At 47.5% G+C, this 21,042-nt stretch overlaps 1 protein-coding gene across 2 annotated transcripts in view; it reads right to left on the bottom strand.

Moving 5' to 3' along the window:
• Positions 1-21,042, bottom strand: part of PLS1 (plastin 1) — a 470,894-nt gene that overhangs the window by 112,436 nt on the left and 337,416 nt on the right. For both annotated transcript variants that reach the window (XM_078666421.1, XM_078666420.1), the window contains exon 5: positions 5,536-5,668. In XM_078666421.1, the coding sequence (XP_078522547.1) occupies positions 5,536-5,668 (133 nt within the window). The remainder of the gene's footprint in view (positions 1-5,535; positions 5,669-21,042) is intronic.

The raw sequence follows: 21,042 nt of genomic DNA, 5'->3' as shown, positions 1-21,042 counted from the left end.
TGTCTCTGCCCCAGGAGCAGTTTTCACGCCTCATTTGGGCTATACACCAGCTTGGCGACAGTTGGAGGGCTAAGCAAATCAGTCTCCAGGAACTTCAGGCAAGGAAAAAGTAACCTTCTAAAAGTCCCTTCTGCTTATTATTTATTAAGAATCCAACTTAACCATTAAGTTGGGTTCATTAAAAAATATCACAAATAGGTGTTCAATCATTTTTCAGGCTGGCCCCTAGCCTTAGATAGCAGAATTCATATTTAATACTGCTTCCCAGTGTTTCTCTATGGACCAGCCTTCCTAAAGTGAAAACAGCTTTTGGGTGCTAGCCATTGTAGGAACTTAAAATGTTTACATGTCCTACTTTTAAATACCATGCACTCTGCCTTATGGACTACAAGGCCTACAGAGTGGTGACCTAATAATATTTAAAAGGGAGGTTTGTCAATTTGAAAGGTCAAGCTGAAGTTTTAAAACTTCAGCAGTCAGGTTACAGTTGTAGGCCTACACTCACGCTTGTAGGAAAGTTAAGTAGGCTAGTTAGGAACAAGCCAATTTCAACATGTTTTAGGGATCCGAGGAAATGCACTGGGGCCTGGCTGATAGTGTTGCAGTGCACTGAGTCAAAAAAACAGCAGCATTAGTCCACAGGAAATGGAGGTGCATAACAGTAGCCATACCACATTTTGTCATAAATGTGTGTTGTGCACTTAAATTTGTAAAATCATAAAGTCAGAAAATTACAATGCCAGCCAACAACAGTTTGACTTTAATTCCGGAACATTTGATTTCTTGCCAAAAGTGAATTTGTTTTTTCACCTGAAGCAACATTTGAACAACGCCTGCTTTAATTGCTCAAAATCTGAAAGGATAATATACAATCTTTGATAGGAGTCAAAGGTCAAGTTCTAAATCTACATCTTTATATGTTCTCCAACTCAATGGTGAAGATTTACGACTTTAGGCAATTCACAAATCCTATGGGGAAAGCCGCACCAGTTGCAGCTTTCCAGACAAACTCTTGTGACTGCCATGTGAACTTTTTACATTGGTAGTTCCACAATGTGGAATTTTATGCACTGTACAAATTCGCATTGGGAAAAGTCAGTGTTGTTTTTTAGGTCTCGCGCCTAGCGTTGCACTGCGCAGCACGAGATGTTTAGTAGGTGAAAAACTGACTTTTAGCAATGACCTAGGAATCGCACACGCTTGTGCGTGTGCTTTTCCTTTTGTGCTACCCCATTGGCCTTTGCGTGCGTCTTTTTATAAAAGACTGCACGCGATTGGCCAAAGGCGGGCCCATTGCTCCACCCATGGCCTATTGGTGTATATTACGCGCTTGGTGCGCTTAATAGACACCAGTAGGCCATGTGGTTTCAATTATCGTGCCCAGACATGGGCGCGATAATTGAAACCACGGCTCACTGTGGCCCGCTCGCGCGCACCTCTCGCGAGCTTCTTTTTGTTGGGATCCATTTCATGGCGAAGCAACTAAATAAAACAACCGCTGACGTCTTGTTTTTTAACGCTGCTGCTACCGCTTCTCCGATGCCCGTACGCCTAGATGGAGGAGTAATGGCCATCTCCTAAAATACAGGAGGTGAGCTCTCACCTACTGGTACAGCCAAGATATCTGCCGGTACCCACCAAGTAAGAGTGAGCTAGTATCCGGGATGGGGGGCTCTAACACGTAAAGGTACTGCCAGGATATTTGCCGGCACCCACCAGAGTAACAGTGAGTACGAGAGTTTTGAGGGAGTTTGCTGACGCTCAATGGAACAGTCCACCAAAGGAACTAAGAGCCAAGAGAGTATTAAGGATGTGCTCCCGTAGAAAAGCCGGGCAGTCCCCACTGCGAGCAGAGTAACAGTGAGCGCGAAGTATCAGAGTCGGGCGCTTCTAATTAATGACCAGACAGGAAAGACTTGAGACACTTTTTTTTCCTGAAGATTTTATATAGCGCAAACTCGAACCGAAGATATTTTAGCGCTTTACACGAGCACCAGTTCCATTACACAAGGACACCTTAGGAGCCAGTGAGCACTAGAGCCTTGGACCGGTCCCGATAGTCGGCGGGTTATCTGTGAGCAGTAGAGTACAGGGGAGGGGCTCTGACTCTTTATGTAAATGCCGGAAAAGCCCAACACTCACGGAGTAAGTAAAGTATCTGGAAGATTGTTCCGGGGCCAGGAGAGTGCATCGCCCTCCACAAGTCAGCCACCGTGAGCGGGGCAAGCATGGAGGGTGGTTTTGGAGAGGAAACTACGGACATTCACCAGCAGTTACTAAAGTGAACCCTGTCATCTGCCTAGCCTTTGCCAGTCTGTGCCCTTGCACGGTTTGAAAACTGCAGATGAGTCCCTGTGTGTGCCAGGAGCGCCGCCTGGCGGACCGAGTGGCCTTGTGCTGCAGACCTGCTTCGCCCGACCCATTATCGTGCCCGACAGGTCCGCCGAAGCAGCTGAAGAGATACAGTTGCAGTTGTATTGACTTTATCTGGTCTGGAAATAAATACCTTATAATCTCTTCAATCCCAGTGGAGAAGGGAGACTTTTTTTAGGTCTCGCGCCTAGCGTTGCAATGCGCAGCAGTGCTCGCGCAGCAAAAGACATTTAGTAGGTGAAAAACGGGGTTTTAGCACTGACCTAGGAATCGCACACGCTTGTGCATGTGTTTTCTTTTGTGCTACCCCATTGGCCTTTGCGTGCGTCTTTTTATAAAAGACTGCACGCAATTGGCCAAAGGCGGGCGCATCGCTCCGCCCATGGCCTATTGGTGTCTATTACGCGCTTGGTGCACGTAATAGACACCAATAGGCCATGTGGTTTCAATTATCGTGCCCAGCCACGGGCGCGATAATTGAAACCACGGCTCGCTGTGGCGCGCGCGTGTGCACCACTCACAAGCGTCTTTTTTTTTGGGATCCATTTCACGGCGAAGCAACTAAATAAAACAACCGCTGACTTCTTCTTTCGCCTCTTCGATGCACGTACGCCTGGATGGCGGAGTAATGGCCATCTCCTAAAACACAATAGTCTGGAGTAGCGGAGTAGCACTAAAACACTATTAATGCAGGTACTGGGTAAGAATGAATTCATTTGCCTTTCATTGGAGGCGTCCGCCGGGAGCCCAGCAGGGGGCAATCCGCAGGCAGCAGGAGGATCGCCCACATCCCCGTCGGGTGCATCCTACCTATATGATATATAATAGCTTGCTTAATCTCCACTACGGCCCCTCGCGGCGGGATGCCTGGCTTTCACCTTGTGGATACCCTGCCGGGGCATCTCACAGGGGAATACCAGGACGGGTTCCCTAAGCAAGCGCCTTGATACCTTCGGGTGATACGTGCGCTATATAAGTTGCAATACATTTACATACCTAAGCGGCCTCTTGCTGCCCAGGAAACCAAATCAAACCAGGAGGGCGAGCAGGGTCAGACTGCTGAAAATAGCCCGAAAAGATGCTTAATCCTCTACCTCGAACTCCGCTGGAGCTTTTCATACCCTGTGTTCTCTCCCCAGCTGCAGGCTTGTGCTGTGCGGCCTGAACTAGGTGTGGTGCTGTTGTGCGCTATCTTTCACTAGCAGTCACCTGGCCCTCCCTGCCTCCTTCCTTGCACGTGTAAAAGAAACACCTTTCTTGCAACTTTGCGGAGGAGGAGCCAGCCTTGCTGCCTTCTGTTCTAGCACAACTTTCAATAGTGCAGTGTTAAAAATGGGGTGAATGTGTGTGCCTGCACACCCAGCTTTTTTTTTTTTTACAGCTTCAACACATTGAAACAGGAAATGTGTTTTACAGGATTGATCACTTCTAGGGACACCACAGTTGCAAGTTCCCAGCTCTTCTGCTACATAACATAAAGTGGCTAATTTTCAGATCACTTGTTTTACAGAGGGTCAAGGCTTTTGAGGAAGTGTAAATACCTCTGGCATATGCTTTGCATCTAAACTGAAAAACATATCTCCCCTGTGCTACAGGGCGCCCGCCTCCTCTTTGAACAATACGCAATGGTATACATACGTATTTTGCAATCATCTCGTTATTACTGTGGAATACAGAAGGAGTCCTTCTTTTATGTTTGATTAAATTCCATTTCAATCGGAGCTTAGGGTGGGAGGACGCTAATAGGTCATGGTCGTGCACCGCCTAAGCCTTCGTCTACAAGCCCCGTGTCATGCTCTAGACAGCCTCAACCATGGTCTGCAGGTCCTGTGCCATGCTCTGCATGCTCTACCATGCTCAGCACGTCCTTAATCACGCTCTGCATCCCTGTGTCAGCCGTGAATGCCTAAACCTTGTTCTTAGCAGGGGACGAATAAGTGATTTGCCCAGAATCACAGGATGTTGAGTCGACGCTGAGACTCGCACCTATTCTTGCTGAGGTCTCTTTCTGCTCCCCTGCCTTCAGCCCCTTTTGTTTCTCTTTCTAGGTAAATACACGCATGTGCTATTTTATTCTTACAATAAGAAGGCCAACATTGCCTTTTCACGTTGAACCCGATTTTCATTGTAGAGCTGTTGGATTTTATTTTACGAAAATGCTTTCAGTTTACATTTATTTTTCTTGTCTAAATGTTAACGCGTGCTTCTTAAATTATGTTTTTCTGTTTCTATAACATGCCATTGCATGTGCAATGACTGTCTAGGGCTTTCCTTCTTCTGGCCCTTCCTACGCCTATTTGAGCCTCTGATACACCAGGCAGTACGCTTGGTTGACCAGGTGAAAAGTTGAGGGCATCTTTCTGGAGTGCATTAATCATTTAGGCCGTTTGGGGACAGTGGGACTTTGAGCCATACAAGTAACAAGCATTTGCAATGCAATAGGTCTCTCATTATTAAAGTTTGAGCTATTGGCATTGCTAAAATAATGCAACACCAATAGCTCAAACTTTAATAATGCGAGACCTATTGCATTGCAAATGCTTGTTTTTCTTCCAGTTTCTTCCAGTGGAGAAACCTTGTCCTCTTTACCCCTAAGGTTTGTGGCTGTTCTGCTCCCCTTTCAACTCTATAAAATATACCCTAAAAGAGTATATTTTGCATTACTCACAGGACCAAATCTTGGACCATTTCCAAAGTAGGAAATAGTCGGAAGAAATTTGAGAATGCTCACAAACTGACGTATTTGTATGTGGTCACAAACTTTCAAGCTGTACCACGCTGACCTGCCCTTTTCCCACCTTTGCATGGAATTCATTCTTGCATAATATTAGTGTGTTGTGTGGTAATATTATGCATAATTATATGCATTTATGGCTGCTACGTCATCTCGTGAGAATGCCTGGAGGTAAAAACTCCTGCCATTTTCTTTTGCGAAAATGGCTTTGTGAAATAGGCCCTGAATGGTGCAATGCATTATACTGCATGAATATTTCGGGGCTCGCTTTTAGTCATAACAAGAGAGACATTGTCTTCCTCTACTCAGTAGAATGGCCAACGGAAGCAGATACCTCTGTCTGAACAAAACAAAGAGCAGGAAGATTAACAATACTTGACAAAAAATACAGATAAGTCACAGCACCTATGATCATTTTTAGAACGTACCAAAGAAGGATGCCGTCCCGCAGGGACTTAAAGAGACTGCTGTCCGAAGGGTCCATGGGGATAAGATGCTGACAGTCAGGGTCATCTTGGAGAGCTTTGTTGATCCAATTCACAAAGGCAACCTTCTCTTCCGCTGAAACACAAAGTACGGTGGTAAGGCCAGGCATCCGTTCAGTACCGCTGAGTCCATGACCACGCCTCATGAGTTTAACTCTATCTCTTAGTACCTGTTTATTGGCTAAAATTAAATAATCGTCTAACATAAGCAGTGATTTAAATGTGTAGTCACACCTACTAAAAGCAAACCGGACCCAGGCTGCATTTCCAACACCCTCCGATGAGATGCCGCTTAGGCATGAGCATCAATTTTCCAAAATATGAGTGGGGGCAGAATTGAAATCACACTCTGGCTGATGATGATATGAAAGGTTGGCAACATGTTTTTTACGCTGAACGCCTCAACGACCTCTCACCTGCAGTTGTGGAGCTTTTGGTAACTGAATTCACAAGAGCGGTAAAGGTGAGATAAATGTTGCACCGAGGAGTACCATGCATTTTAGTTTTTTTTTATGACCTTTTTTGAAGCATGAGAGTGGAGTGGTGTTTGACAGATTTGAGTGGAAGTCTGGGTTTTTGTGTAATGATTAGATGAGTGAATTTTCTAATTGGGTTGGTGAATATGTTTCTCTGGGGCTTGGATAAGTTAATGTTGTACAGAATTTAATATGATTTTGTTTATGTGTCCTATGATTAATGTCATGAAGAAATTATAAATAAATAAGAATATGTTTTTCTAAATAATCTTTGGATTGGGACAATGATGATTTATACATTGGACAAATTAATTGAATACTAAAGTAGATACCGGTGAGAGGCTTGTTCTTGTTTCTTGTTTTCCCCTGCCTCCCTCTCCCAGTAATTTATTCTTCTCTCAGGGACCCTCTTGTGTTGTTGAAAGTACCATGCATTGCAGACATGGACATCATTTAGGAGTTGTAACTGCGACCGTGGCTTGCCCCTTGCTACCCCCTGGAACTGATTTTGCGACCCCTAGTCCCAGAGGTGGCAAAATGAATGCCTGGAACACAGGGGCAGCTCTTCCTAATGGACGCTGGTTGGAGCACCACTTGCCTGCTTTCGGTCAATTTTTTAAATTATATAAATAGTGAATAATATTATTCACTATTAGTGTAATAAAATAAGGAGTACAGTAGCTGGACTATGACCCTAGCTGGAAGCTAAGGGAAGTAAAAAATGCTGTTACATGTATGTTGTATGCATGTTTGCAGGTGAGAGTGTGTTTATGTGTTAGTATGTGTAAGCAAGTGTGTGAGTCAAAGAAAAGGTAAAGTTGCATGTGATGTCACTTCCGCTTCCCCTGGTATTTTGGGTAATTGACGTCCATGATTACAGACCTTCAAAGGCACACCTTTGGATGACTATTGTGTGCCAGTAAATTCACACTCACATGCCACAGGAAGGGAAGCACCAGGATGGAAATCAGTGGCTAGGTGTTAGTCCACACATTCACTTAAAATTGTAAATAACGCAATTAAAATACCAATTAAGATACCAATAGCATCTCCTCTTAAAATATACAGGACCTCCTTACACAAAATGCAGTAGGAATTCTGGGTGCCGGTATCGCTAATTACTCAATGACAAATTACACACTGGCAGCTCGTGGCATACATGGCTCGCACAACAATAACATGCCTGGATGTATTTGGAAGGTGCAAACTTCGCAAAGAGGTGACCAGGCCGCAAATGCCACTACGTTCAGTATTTCACAGACAGAATGAAAGACAAATCAACTTTACACATTTCAGGCTGCACTCTTTCCCATTCCACTTCTACAAAACTAAATAATACAGCAATACGCAAGCGAGTAACTGCTTGACTTTACTGGCCCCGAAAAAGTCCTGATGGGAATGGGATGAAACGTATTTGCTGACTGGGAATGAATTTGCATTGAAGCTGAATAATCGTGAAAAAAAGAAGATGGAATAAAGTTTTCTACTTTTGGATACATTTGTATTTGTTCATTTATTTGCACTACAATGTGTTTAGGGCCATATGTATCAAAAAGTCATTTTGCGATTCTCAAATAGCGATTTTTAGCAAATTGCTATTTGAGATTCGCAAAATGCTATGTATGTAGGATTTGCAATACATTTTGCAAATCCTACATATTCCTTAATTGCGAATCTCAAATTGCAATTTGCAATTAAGGAATACCTCCCCATTCATTCCTATGGGCCTAGAGGCCCATAGGAATTAATGGGAAGACATTCTCAATTTGCGATTAGCAATGTGCGAATCGCAAATTGAGAATGCAATTTCAAGGGTGCCGGGGTGTCCAAAGGACACCCTGTTGCACCCCTGAAATAAGCATGGGTGCATATGTGGCGCACATACATGCCCTAAGATCATGTATGTGCTTCACATAGCACTTTGAAAAATGCAAAAAAGTGCATTTTTTAAAGAAATCTCAAATTACCACCAACTTGAAGTTGGAGGTAATTTGCCATTCCTTAAGGCGAAATTGCACTTTTTTTGGTGCTTCTTACATTGCATTTAAGGAATCGCAAATTTTGCGATTCCTTAAATGCAATTGCAAAATAAGGAATCGCAAATTTTGCGATTCCTTATTTTGCACGCAGATTTGCTACATACATACCATTTAGCAAAAATGCATTTGCAAACGCCGAAATTCGCAGAATTTCGACGTTTGCGAACGCATTTGTGCTTGATACATATGGCCCTTAGAGTGGAACACCTCCGGGTTTTGCCCTGGCACTTCCCAGCATTCTCTTTTAATTTATTGCATTAGCAACAGATTATGCCTGAGACCAAGTGCTGGTATAATCTCCTAGTTGCACTTAATATGCTATAAAATGTGTTTTTTAGGCTAGTGCACGGTCATGAATGATCAGATCAAGGAGAGCATCTTCTGAGCAGCTGCAGTGCCTGCCTGCCCTCAGTTACGGAGAACTGCAGTCATACAATCTGCCTCCGCTAAACGCCCTTCCTTCCGTTTCTGGGGCTTTGCAGCAGTTTTAAGATCTTCTTAGAGTATCTCATTGCTCATATGGGTGTCATTTCTGATATGTATGAGTTTCCCTTGTCTTCATTGCTTGATTGTGTTCACGTTAAAGTGTCACTCATAGTTGTTGAAATGTCAATTATAATTACTCTGAAACTATGAAAATGTCACACATAGCAATCTGAAACCTTAGCAGCTATGATGTTGTGTCTTTCAGGATTATAATTTCAATAGAACTGTTTTTTATGTTAGATATCAATAAAAAGGTGTGCAGCTCGACATTTTTTAAATGTATTTGGTAAGTACTGGCACCAGTAAATACTACCCACTACAGAAAGAAGACAAGCCGCAAAGTTAGGTAAATCCATTTTGCCCAGTTGCTACAAGATGTTAAAATAATAGTGGCTATATTTGCAATCCTGACAGAAATACCCATTCCACAAAATGTTTTGTCCAAAAGGGGTGGAATATAATACCTAAAATATAAACGGGTCTGAGCTGATATTAAAATGGGTAAACCTCAAACAGCTTTTGCAGCATGAAGCGTTGGTGTGTCTCTATTAAACACTATTTCATAGAAAAAGGAAGCAACAAGGAAAAATAAGGATATTTGTTCTTGTTACGCCTTTGTGAGGGAGGTCCAGCATTTTGGCGCAATCCCGGTTTCACTGATATATGGCTTTGTGCCAAAAACCATGTTTGGATGCATGAGAACGTCCACACTCCACCCATTGAATGCCTCCCTGCCGCAAGGTAGTGCATGGTAGCGACTTAGGCTGCCATGTGATACTTTGGTTGTAGTAACCCACGCAGAGCCACGATAGATGGCTTTACATGGCTTAGTAAATACCATTTAAGGACTAGTGTTGCCTTGTAATGACTTGCATCTCGCAAGGGCAACGCAAGTCCTCATTAAATATGTCCTTCAATGTACTACATTCAGTGCATCCTCCCAGGAATACAGCACACAATAGAAAAGGTACTCTGGGTTAGATTATAAGGAGAGCACATCCCATTAAATTTCTCTAGGTATAAATATGCAGTTCCTGGATTAAAGCCTATTATTTCTAGATCCTCTACCCCCTTCCCCCAAGGAATTAAAGTTCCTGGGGGGGAGGGGGCCCTGTAATTCTAAGGGATGAAAATAAGGAAGATTGCAAGATTTTGGGACTGACATGTTAATTCTATGGGACCAGTAATACCCATTAATTATCTCATCAAGATTACTGGGGCACTTTCTGTTCCAAAGATAAAAAGGTGTGTGATACTACTAAGACATTGTAAATGTAAATGTAAATGTCATGGTATTTATAGAGCGCACTGTCACCAGACGGTCACCTTGCGGTGTCGCCTATTCGGCTTCCTGGCGCTGATACTCATACCGCTGTGGAACCCCTCCTGGCTTTCCCTGTGAAGTGTCCACTCCTGGGCACCGCCAGGGTGAAGCCAGGCATCCCAGCGCTGTTGGGGCCGGTGTGGAGGCTAAGCAAGCTATTGCCCAGAGTTGCAGCGTGGGGCCCGTGATTAGAATAGGCACCGAGGCGAGAATTAACAGGTCCGAGGAAATTGAGCCCGAGACCCCGCCGAGGCGGGAATCGAACCCTGGCCCCTCGTCCCCTGGCCAGAACTCTGCATCAGCATCTGCCGCTCTAACCATTGAGCCACACTCCTCCACAATTACATTAGAAGTTATTTGTTTGTACAACAGTAATTACACTCCTATTAATACAAGGTTAATGATCAGAGTTAAATTTGTACCAAAAATAGGCCCGAGCACCCACAAAAAAAAGTAGCCAACATTTGCAGATTGCAACAGTTCACAAAGTATTGTTTGATTAGTACTCAAGCTAATTTTGGGGGACATTTGTGGTACATGAATCAATTAACAGCTCATAAAATGAGTAAGATTGGTCAAGTCTGGAAACACCTCTATGCCATTGCAGCTCATTCATAGGTCTCTTGCTGCTCATCTTCAGGATACGAATCTCCTTAAACCATGCTCACCCTCAGATCCCTGAGTGCCCTCCCTGCCAGTAGCTCCTAAAGCTACTGCCCATTCATGAGGATTCTCACTGTGCATTAGCCAACAGGTCTTCAGAGGATCATGTTTACCTGTAGGTCTGGCTTCTATCTACTGTCTAGGAACTGGGTGTCCTGCTTATCCTAAGACAGCAAGGCTCTTGCTGATCATCAGTGGGTCCTGTAGTGACCGGCTGGTTACGGTCTAAAGTTTCTAAGTAATGTGTTTCCACCAGCCACTCCGGGAGGGCTGGCTTCTACACTCACCCCACACCCTTCCACTACAGGTGTCACCGGTCAGGTGACCCTGCCAAAAAAAGGGGCCAGATGCACATGCCCTGGGCCAGTTCCAGAATGTATGCCACTGTGTGTGTGTAATCATTATAACTGCATGGGGGTCTGGGGCACAGACTTTTCCAGGTCCCAAACTACACTTTCTCTCTCGGGACCCTTAAGCTCATTTCACTCTAGGGTCCACTGAGGCTCCTATACAGACTCAAATCCCTGAGTCTCTTGCTCAAACTGAGTTTTCCAGAGGCTATTTTTCACTCCTCCTCCTATTCAATCCTGCTCACCCTCTGGTGACCTAATATTTCTGTTCTCTATTAGGTCCGGTATCTCTTGCTTACTATTACCCAGAACCCTGCTCACACTAAGGTAAGTGAAGTCCATCTTCACCATGAGATTCTCTGAGGCTTCTGTTTACTGTCAGCTCTCCTGGTGCTCTGCACAGACTACTGCCCTGAGATTCCCACTTTTCACCTGGTCTGGAAAGCTCCTGCCTGTCCCTAGGCCCCACAGGCTCCTTCTCACTCTTAGGTTCCCGCAAATGCCCTGTTCAATTTAATTCTCCAAGGCTCCAGCTTACCCTCATGTCCACATTGCTGTGTCCTCACTCTCAGTTCCCAGAAGCCCCTGCTAACCAGCTGGTAGCCCCCAAATTCCTGCTTACTTGTTTATTCTACATGGCCTCCAGGTTTACCTTTGCTCACTTCCTAGGTCTTGACTCACAGATGACCTCGTTTGATGTGGATAACTTCTGATTATCCAAAAATGAAGTAATGCTTCAGGAACTCACCCTTTCCGCCCTCTCACAGAGCGCTTTAAGATCAGTTAGCTCCCTTCTGTGTGGCTGCCTAGAGTTGAATGGTTTCCAAAGCGAAGACCCAAGTGAATGGAGCACTGAGACTGGCTAAGTCTTATATGGCCATTTTCTCACCCAAATCTTCTTTAGCTCTATTGCATAATCTGAAACAAATCTCAGGGCACACAGAGTATGCTGTACAAAAATCAATACATACATAAAACGGGTGGCTCAGTACTGGTCGAATAAACTATTGAACTAGTCTGTAACATCACTTTGTACTTATGTGGAAACTACAGGTCAGGGGACTAAACTCTAGCAGGGCCAACTCAGGCTATCTGCATTTCAGGGCAGTTAAGTGGGTACTGGTGCACTAGATAATGAAAAGACCAATTTTGGGGAAATATCTTTATTGTTTTTTGTAGAAAAGGCATCATAGCAGTGGGGTTGGTCGCCATAAGGTGGGAGTGCATCAGAATTTCAGTGATGCAAAGGAGCCCACCCTAGGTGTAGGGTTGGAAGCGAGAAAGACGTAACTAGAATAGTCCCAGGTGTACTGGGGGAGGGGGAGCAGGGGTGTTGCTTCTGAATGGATTGGGGGGATCAATACAGAGTTTAGTCAAAGAAGTGCAGCCCCCTGAGACAAGAGGGTTACACGCACAGGAACTCCAGCTAGAGAGATAAGTGATCAATGGTTGCCAGAGGTAGGTGAATCTCGTTCCTGTTTGGGAGGTCTTGTGTAATAGGTGCTCCATCACCAGGCTCTGCCATAGTTTGTGAAATCAAGATGCCACTGGAGGGGAGAAGGGGGGCCATCATTTCTAATATAATACAAGGAGCTGTTTGGCTGTCCCGGTCATGTATCATGTTAGGGACCAGTTGGTGTGAAACATACCCTCATATGTAGGCGGGTTTCATGCCCAGTATCAGGTTGGTGGTGTTCATCTGGAGGTGGTATCCCCGGACCCCATTAATATGCTTAGGGATTTCTTTCCAATCTGTTTGAAGCATGGAACATGCCACCAGAGGTGCAGGATTGTGCCTGAGTCATTGTGGCAGCATCAGCATATCTCGAAAGCATTGGGGTACCTATAGGACAGTCTAACGCAGGGCAGGTATTATTGGAACATTACTTTCAAAGTCAAATCCCTATAGGGGATGTTTCTGTGGGTTTCAGGGATTTCCCTCCAGAGCTCATCTCACTGTCCGTCAATATGTGGTACAGGTCATTGTCCCAGCTTGTCTGGTATGGTCCGGGGTTTATATTCCTGTATTGTGGCGTAGGTGCGCAAGATAAGTCCTTTGGTGCCTTCGAAGGATCGGAACAGCCTCTCGAATGGGGTGAGGGATCGCATTTGTAGGGTGGAGGGCGCAGTGTCATAACTGACAATAATGGGGGTGGGAAGTTTCCATGTTTTGGAAGTCATGTTTACCTTGCTCAAGGGATTGAATGAGGGGGCCCAAAATAGGTCGCTGAGCGTTTTACAGCTCCCCTTTGATCAGGCTCCAAATGCTTTAGGGCTGAGGGCCAGGGAGAATTCCAGATTGCTGAGGAGGGAGGTGTTAGGTGGGGGAAAGGATGTAAAGCATTTCTTGATGGCGGGGGCGCTAGAGGGCGCACAAGCGAAATGGCTGCTTAGACGAGTAGCTCTCGCGCCTTGGTCAGTTATCCTGTCTTCATCCTTGACCACAGAGTGGCAAACTACCTATTCTGCCACTCATCTGCTGCAGGACGACATCCTCTTTCATCGACCCGAAATTGGGGCTGCTGCACGATCTGCGGCTGGAGTTATCGTCAGCTGAAGTCTCACCGGAGAGTGACCAGATAGCCGTGAGTGGAGGGAGCCGGCTGCAGCGCTCTACGCGACACCGGGGTCGGCCACGAGGGCCGAGGCCGAGACCAACGGCGGCCGCCCGGAATCGGGACGGTGAACTGGCGAGTGCCCGAGGTCGGAGGTGAGGGGCGGCCGTATCGGCGCTAGTGGATGGTCTCCCTCCCCCGCAGCTTCTGTTTCCCGCACCCTGGACGGACGGAGGCCCGTCTTTCTTCGCCGAGGCGGCAACGTGGGGTGGAGTGGCCCCCCCCCCTGACGGTGAGCTGCAGCTCTGAATGAAGCGGTGGGTCCCAAGACGTTCCCTGCCTTAATGACGGCGACGCGCTGCGCTACTGCAGTGAGGGAAGCTGCCGCTGTTGCTGTCTTCTGCACACCCGACCCTTTCCACGCCGTGACGGCAACGGGGATGTGCAACCATTAAGGCACTGATCTGGGGGCGGGTGCACCTAGGCCCCAGGGTCCAGACGTGCTGCTCAACTTCCCGCTAACAGATTGGGGTGATAGACGATACTCACTGCCATCATCTGCAGGATTACTCCGAGACGCTGCACTCCGGGGGACTTTGTGCCGGTGGCCGTTACTCCTGTTCTTGAGCTGCGTGGCCAACCCAGTGCCTTGCCAGGCCTACGAGTCGACCGGAGCTGGCTTGACGCTGCCCCCACCTGGATCCTGCACACTATCGCCTCTGGGGTGCCTGAGAGCTAAAGAAGCGCCTGGGATCTGTGCCTTGCCCCCAGGGACTGCTGCGCTGGACTATTGCGTTCATCTACAGCGGTGGCCATATTACGACCTGTCATTGCGCAGCTGACTCAGAGGCAAACTCTGTGACCGCTTGCTTGACCATTGTCTGGATCGTGCTGAAAAGGAGGGTGAAGACCGGGTGCAGTACCTTGTTGCCAACACGGGGCACCTGGATAATCGACAGACAAAGCTCAGCTTTGATGGCGCAAAAAAAGGCGCGAAACCGCCACCTGATGGGTCGGGGCCTAGCGGAGTGGTGCCGAGGGACGTCGTACCTTCCGAAACGGGCCTTGACCTTCACAGCCTGTTCCAAGAGATGAGACAGGGATTCGCGACGGTGGTTGAGAAGGTTGATGGCGTCACCGCACGACTGGATGCCTTAGTACATAAAGTGGATCGACATGAAGAACGGCTCACAGCTGCGGAGCAGCGCGTGTCAGACAACGAAGACGCCACCGCGACTCACACTACACAACTAGCCAGGATGGACAATCTCCTCAGAATCATAGCGGCCAAAAATGAGGATTTGGAAGCACGCAGCCGTCGAAACAATATACGCGTCACCAATGTGCCGGAGTCAACAAACACGGGGAGGATGGAATTGTACATTGAGAAGCTGCTGAAAGGATCGATCGGAGAAGACGCTTTTTCCCCCCAGTTTATTGTTGAGCGGGCGCACCGTTCTTTGGCACCTGTGCCTAAGCCTGGCCTGCCACCCAGGCCCATTATTGCCAAATTGTTGAACTATCGCGATCGCGACACTGCACTAAGGGCGGCCCGGACTAGGCAGACTTTGCAATAAGACGGTGTTACCTTCTCCATTTATCCGGACTTCACACCGATGGTGCAGGAAGAACGGCGTAAATTTCTCCAAGTAAAGAAAAAATTGCGGGAAGCCCAGGTGGATTACGCTCTCCTGTACCCAGCGAAGCTGAGGATCACGCATCAGGGACAACAGAGGTTCTTCACGAACCCGCAGAAAGTGGAAGACTTCCTAAAATCGCTGCGGAGGGCGCGGAGAGAGGAACATGATGCTGCAGAGGACCTGAGAGACGGTGGCCCGCCACCGGAGCCGAATGATCACTAGGCTGTCTCGATGGGGCTGGATGCATCCCCGTGCAATGATTGCATGATATCCATTGCGCTCGCCTGTGTCAACTGAGATGGCCATTTGAAACGGACCTGCACAACTTCGGCGCACCTGTGGTAATGTACACCAAGGCCCACTTTTCTGGCCCTAGGCTCCACGAGGGCGTTACAGACTGGAGCTATGGACCAGGAGGTGGCTGTGCGTACTCTATGCTATACCCCTACAGGGTGCTCCCCTTAAGACTACTACTGTTGTTGCTGTTATTGCTAGGGTTGCTAGTGGATGGGCGGGGGGAGGGATGTTGGAGGGGATCAATGGCTACTGGCGTGATTGGGATGCCGGAGTGGGAGGGGGGTTGGGATGTTTGGTGAAGAGGCATTTATCGCTTGGACTATATTTGCAGATTATACGTTGGTATGCGCACCTATGTAGGTGGGATAGGCCAAGCTCTGGCCCGGTGCCAGGGTTGGCATTACTGCTCATATTGCTGACTTTCTTATGGCTACTCTAAATGCTAACGCAAAATTGACATGTTTGTCATGGAATATTCGGGGCTTGAACAATGCTAGAAAATGCCGTAGTGTCATTGCCTACCTTGATAGACATCATGTTCAGGTAGCTATGCTGCAGGAAACCCACTTGCCGCCACGAGATAGGATCACCTTTGCATGCAGATGGGCTGGGGACAGCATTTTTTCCTCGTACTCCAATTATGCGAGAGGGGTGGCTATCCTTATAGCACGCACTGTACCGTTTCAAAGATATGGGGCGCTATGCCTTACTGTGGGGCAGAATAGGCCGGGACACATACACGTTTGCTGTAGGGTACGCACCAAATGTAGACACACCTGCTTTTTTTCACCACACTATGGGGCAAGATACTGGCTGCAGGCTCACGCCATGTTATTTGGGGTGGCGATTTCAACCTAGCATTGTTACCTCAATTAGACAGGGCAGACGGGGTTTGATCCTATAAACCCAGAGCGCGTGAGGCGTTGGAGGGCGTGATCGCGGAGGGCGAGTTGATAGATGCCTGGAGACACTTACACCCATGTAGGAGGGAGGGCACACATTTTACCTCACACACGGGAACGTGGGTGCGACTGGACTATTTCCTAATCACCAAGGGGATAGCCTCTGAGTTAGTGGGGGTGGAACACCTGCCGAGAACATACTCTGATCATAGTCCCGTTTCATTTAGATTTCACACACCTGGGTGGAGTGGCCAGAGGCCCCATTGGAGACTACGCCCCGAAATACTGTTGGACACTCTGTTTCGTACTGAGTTGGGGGAGGAGATAGCCGCCTTTTTCCCCAGAAATAAGGACTCGGTGGAACACATTTGGGAGGCCTTCAAAGTAACCATCAGGGGCTATTGCATCTCCAAAAGCCATGGGGTTTTGCGGGACATCCTCCATACTATTAACACACTGGAAAAGGAGCTGAAAGCTCTAGAGGTCCGCATGGTGGAGGACACTGGTCCTGAATTGTATGCAACTTTCAGGGAAACATTGTCGAAGTATGAAGAAGAGGCTGCTAGGGAAACTAAGTTCCGTGGGAAACATTGGATAGCCCGTAAATATTGTGAGGGAGATCGACCTGGGAGGGTACTCGCCACGCTCACACAAACTCCACGGGATCGCAATGTTATCTTTGAACTCGCAGACACTAACGGCGACATAATCAGAAACGCGGACGAGATTCTCACTGCATTCACAACACACTACCGCTCGCTTTACACTACCAACGCAGGGTCGGACACTTCCTATTCTGACTATTTAACAGATGTGGCGTTATGTTGGCTCAGCGATGGGGATAGGGCATTCCTTTCGAACTCGACGAGATCCGGGATGCCATCATGTCCCTCCAGAATGGTAAGGCACCGGGCCTTGATGGCATTCCCGCCGAGTTTTACAAGGCTTACATCGACATAATGGCACCTGTCCTCCGAGAGGTTTATTCGGAATCCTTTAGCGATGGCGTCCTTCTATGCTCCATGCGGGAAGTGGTAATCACGTCTCTTCTGAAGCCTGACAAGGATCCAAAATCCTGCAATTCTTACGGACCACTTTCTCTTCTCAACTGCGATGTTAAAATACTTGCTAAGGTCCTGGCTACCAGACTATCGCTACTGATGACTCGAATTGTTCTACCCGACCAATCAGGATTTGTGGCCGGCCGGTCCACTTCGCACAACCTCCGTACCCTCTTTTCTCTTCTCCGCACTGTTCATCCAGACGTACCTGTCGCGGCCATCTTTCTAGATGCAACCAAAGCTTTCGATTCAGTCGAATGGCCATACTTATTTGCTGTTTTGACTGCCATGGGATTCCCGCCCCTATATATATCATGGGTCGGTCTGCTTTACACTCGACCCACGGCGCGAGTCTTGGTCAACTCTCGACTCTCACAACCGATCGATATTACCAGGGGCACGCGTCAGGGCTGTCCACTCTCACCCTTATTGTTTGCTATAGCTGTGGAACCTCTCGCCTGTCGCTTACGTCAGCTACACCGGGACGGGGCGATTCAGTGCCTACAGCGGCAAGTAGACGTGTCCCTCTATGCGGACGATATTACACTATATGTTAAACACCCTGAGACACACCTCAATCCCTTGCTCAGGGAGTTTATTGTGTTTGGTGGAAAGTCAGGAGTGCATATTAATTGGTCTAAATCACAGATTTTCCCCTTAACGGATGCGATTGATGAATTCCCCCTTGACTATCCGTTGGAGTGGTGTCGGACGGATCTCTGATACCAAGGGATCCGCATCTCCCGTGATAGAGAGGAGACCCTACGGTCCAATTATGGAGTTGCAATTACCAAACTGACTACGTCTGTGGACAGATGGCTCACCCTACCGCTCTCCATGGCTGGAAGAGCATCCCTCATCAAAATGGTTGTCCTCCCCCGATTTCTTTCTTTCTTTCTTAACATTCCCTACTTCCCAGGCGCTTTTTTCTTTCGGACCCTGAAGGTGGAGCTGCGCAGACTATTCTGGGGCGGCAAGAGCCCGCGGCTCAAGTGGTCTACGCTTACCCTCCCCTATGACAAAGGCGGTTTTGATGTTCCCGACTTCGAGGAGTACTATCTGTGCGCACAGGCGCAATTCGCCTACCACTGGATGGCTCCCACGCCATTCATGCCACATATTGCGGTGGAGGACTGGATTGTGCATCCCCTGCCATTGAATGGTCTGCTTCATTGTCCAGAAACGTCCATCACCACACCGAATACCTCGGTCTCGTGCACAATGGATGCATGGCGCCGTATAGCCAAAAGATTGGCCTGTCTCCTGCCATATTCACCGAGGCTGCCACTTGCCTATCATCCTAACCTCACTTTACTGTGGTAACAAGGATTCCGCAACCTTTGTGCGAGGATTCATGTCTCTTGCTGGGGTGATTTGTTCTCTAATGGTAAGTTCAAATCGGCGGAACTTTTTTTTGCGGCACACAGCTATACCCCTCTAGAGCTTTTTTACTACATCCGTTTACGTCCGGGGATGAGGGACGTCCTTCCCAACTTCCCTGATGAACCGGAGACTCTACCTCCACTTTATTTCCTGTTATGCTCACAGGACGGGACTCACCTGGTCTCCGGCCTTTACCGTCAGATCAGGACCGCGGCCACGAGGCCCGAATCCAATGCTCGTGCACGCTGGGCCTCTGAACTTGCAATAGACATCACTGATGAACAATGGCTGTATTGTTGTGCGCTCACTTCCCGCATATCTGCCAGCAGCAGATTGAAAATTATACATTACAAATACCTGCAGCGATTATACTATACACCGGTGCGAAAACATAGATTTGGCTTAACAGATGATGATCGGTGTTTACGGTGCCGAGCTGACCATGCGGATTTTTTGCACTTGGCATGGGAGTGCCCCCAAGTGGCGCAATACTGGTAGCAGGTGACGGGTGCCCTCGCAGAAATGACGAACGAAACTATACCGGTTGACCCCTTGGTGACACTCCTTGGATACACTCAACTGATTCCTAGCTCTTCCCGGAGATTCTCGACACTGCGCTCCTCTTGGCTAAGAGACGCGTGGCTTGTCGATGGGGCCGAGGTAGGGCGCCTAAATTTAAGACCTGGTTAGAGGACTTGACCTACTGTCAGGACCAACATACCACATTCGCTGAATTGTTACCCATCTCCAGTCGACCCAGGGACATATGGGGCCCACTAGTGTGCTATCTGCTAACACGTACAGATGGTGCGGACACGCCGGAGGACAACCCTGAGGCTCTCTGAGGATGTACCTTACGATCCTGACAAGGGCCATTAGTCCTGCTCTCATCCCCACATATAGATGTGTCCTGCACCTATTATGACATATTGTCCCAGAGACGGGGGGCTATCGACCTACCATCCTTATTCCATACGATGCCTGATGTTGGGATCCCCCCATTCGGGGGTTGCTTTTTCCCCCACCTGGCTGGACCGAACTACTATCCGCCGCATCTGCCACATACACATGCCTTATCTCTACCTCGCCACAATGCGTACCACCACATACGTAGATATCAGTGACCTTGCAGGTTACCTGGTGGGTAAATGGGGCTGCGATTACTGCGACATGCATAACTCTGCCTAACTGGGCTGCCTTACCGACTAGACACCTTTTACTTTTCCAAGGGAGAATGAATTGCCTCTTAGTTTTTTCACTGTTGGGGAGTTCTGTTTGCTGTTATGGTACTACATGTAAATCTTGATAACACTGTTCTGCTGCTGCTCATCCTTCCAGTGCTCCACAATACCGAAGGTGTTCATCTCGCCACCGGGCCTCCGGGATGCCGGTTAAAAGGCTGTGTTATGATGGTTGCATTACGCTGCCGGCCTCCGGGTTATGGGCACGCAAAGCTGTGTACTTTATCTCATATTATGCAGTAAAGCAGTGTTGAACTCAAAAAAAAAAAAAAAAAAAAAAAGCATTTCTCGATGGCCAAACCTCAAGTACAGTCTGGGTAGGCATGGCTAGGTATGCACTCTTAGGGCAGTATTGCTTCGACAGCCAGGCTTGGTTCCATAGCGACCGGCAGGCCACCACGCCGCCCACAGGTAACCAAGCCTTTTCTGTCTCTCGAAACCTATTTCGATATATATCGGAGGTGCGCTGCCTAATACTACTCCCCAAAGTTGGGGCAGGCCAATCCCCCCTTCCTCTCCGAAGGTCCTCCAGAATGTTGCGCTGTAGGGCCGGCCAGTTGGATTTGAACCAGTCCTCAAGGCGGGGGTAACGACGCAGCATGGGTATCAAATGGATTTAAGTGTTCATTGGAATAGGATTAGGGTCTTGAGGTGGGGGATTAGGTCCATCGGGATGAAGGTCCATTATTTTAAAACCAAGAGACATTTCTGTTCATTGTGTGCTTTATATAAAAAGTACTTAGTTGTGTCAACTGTAGCAGAGCAGCATACACTGGCACAGCATCAGCAACAAAGAAGTGGTGATGTTCCTACTTTCTAGGAAAGAGGTTTTCATAGAACGGGTCCTAGTAATGCTTTTCTATATTCCGCTTACATTCTCCTCTAAATTCTCCATTAACATTGTATGCAACACACTGATTTGTAGGCTTCGAGTGAGTGTTTTCCTATGTTTTCAACCTGAAAGGAAGGGTAAACTGGTGAATTGAAGAAAGGTCTGCTACTCTCTGTGATTAAAGATCGAACGGGAAGAATG

The sequence above is a fragment of the Lissotriton helveticus genome, chromosome 11 (assembly GCF_964261635.1).
Source record: "Lissotriton helveticus chromosome 11, aLisHel1.1, whole genome shotgun sequence".
Taxonomy (NCBI): domain Eukaryota; kingdom Metazoa; phylum Chordata; class Amphibia; order Caudata; family Salamandridae; genus Lissotriton; species Lissotriton helveticus.
Note: the sequence above shows the minus strand (reverse complement) of the source record. Positions and strands in the feature narration are given on the sequence as shown.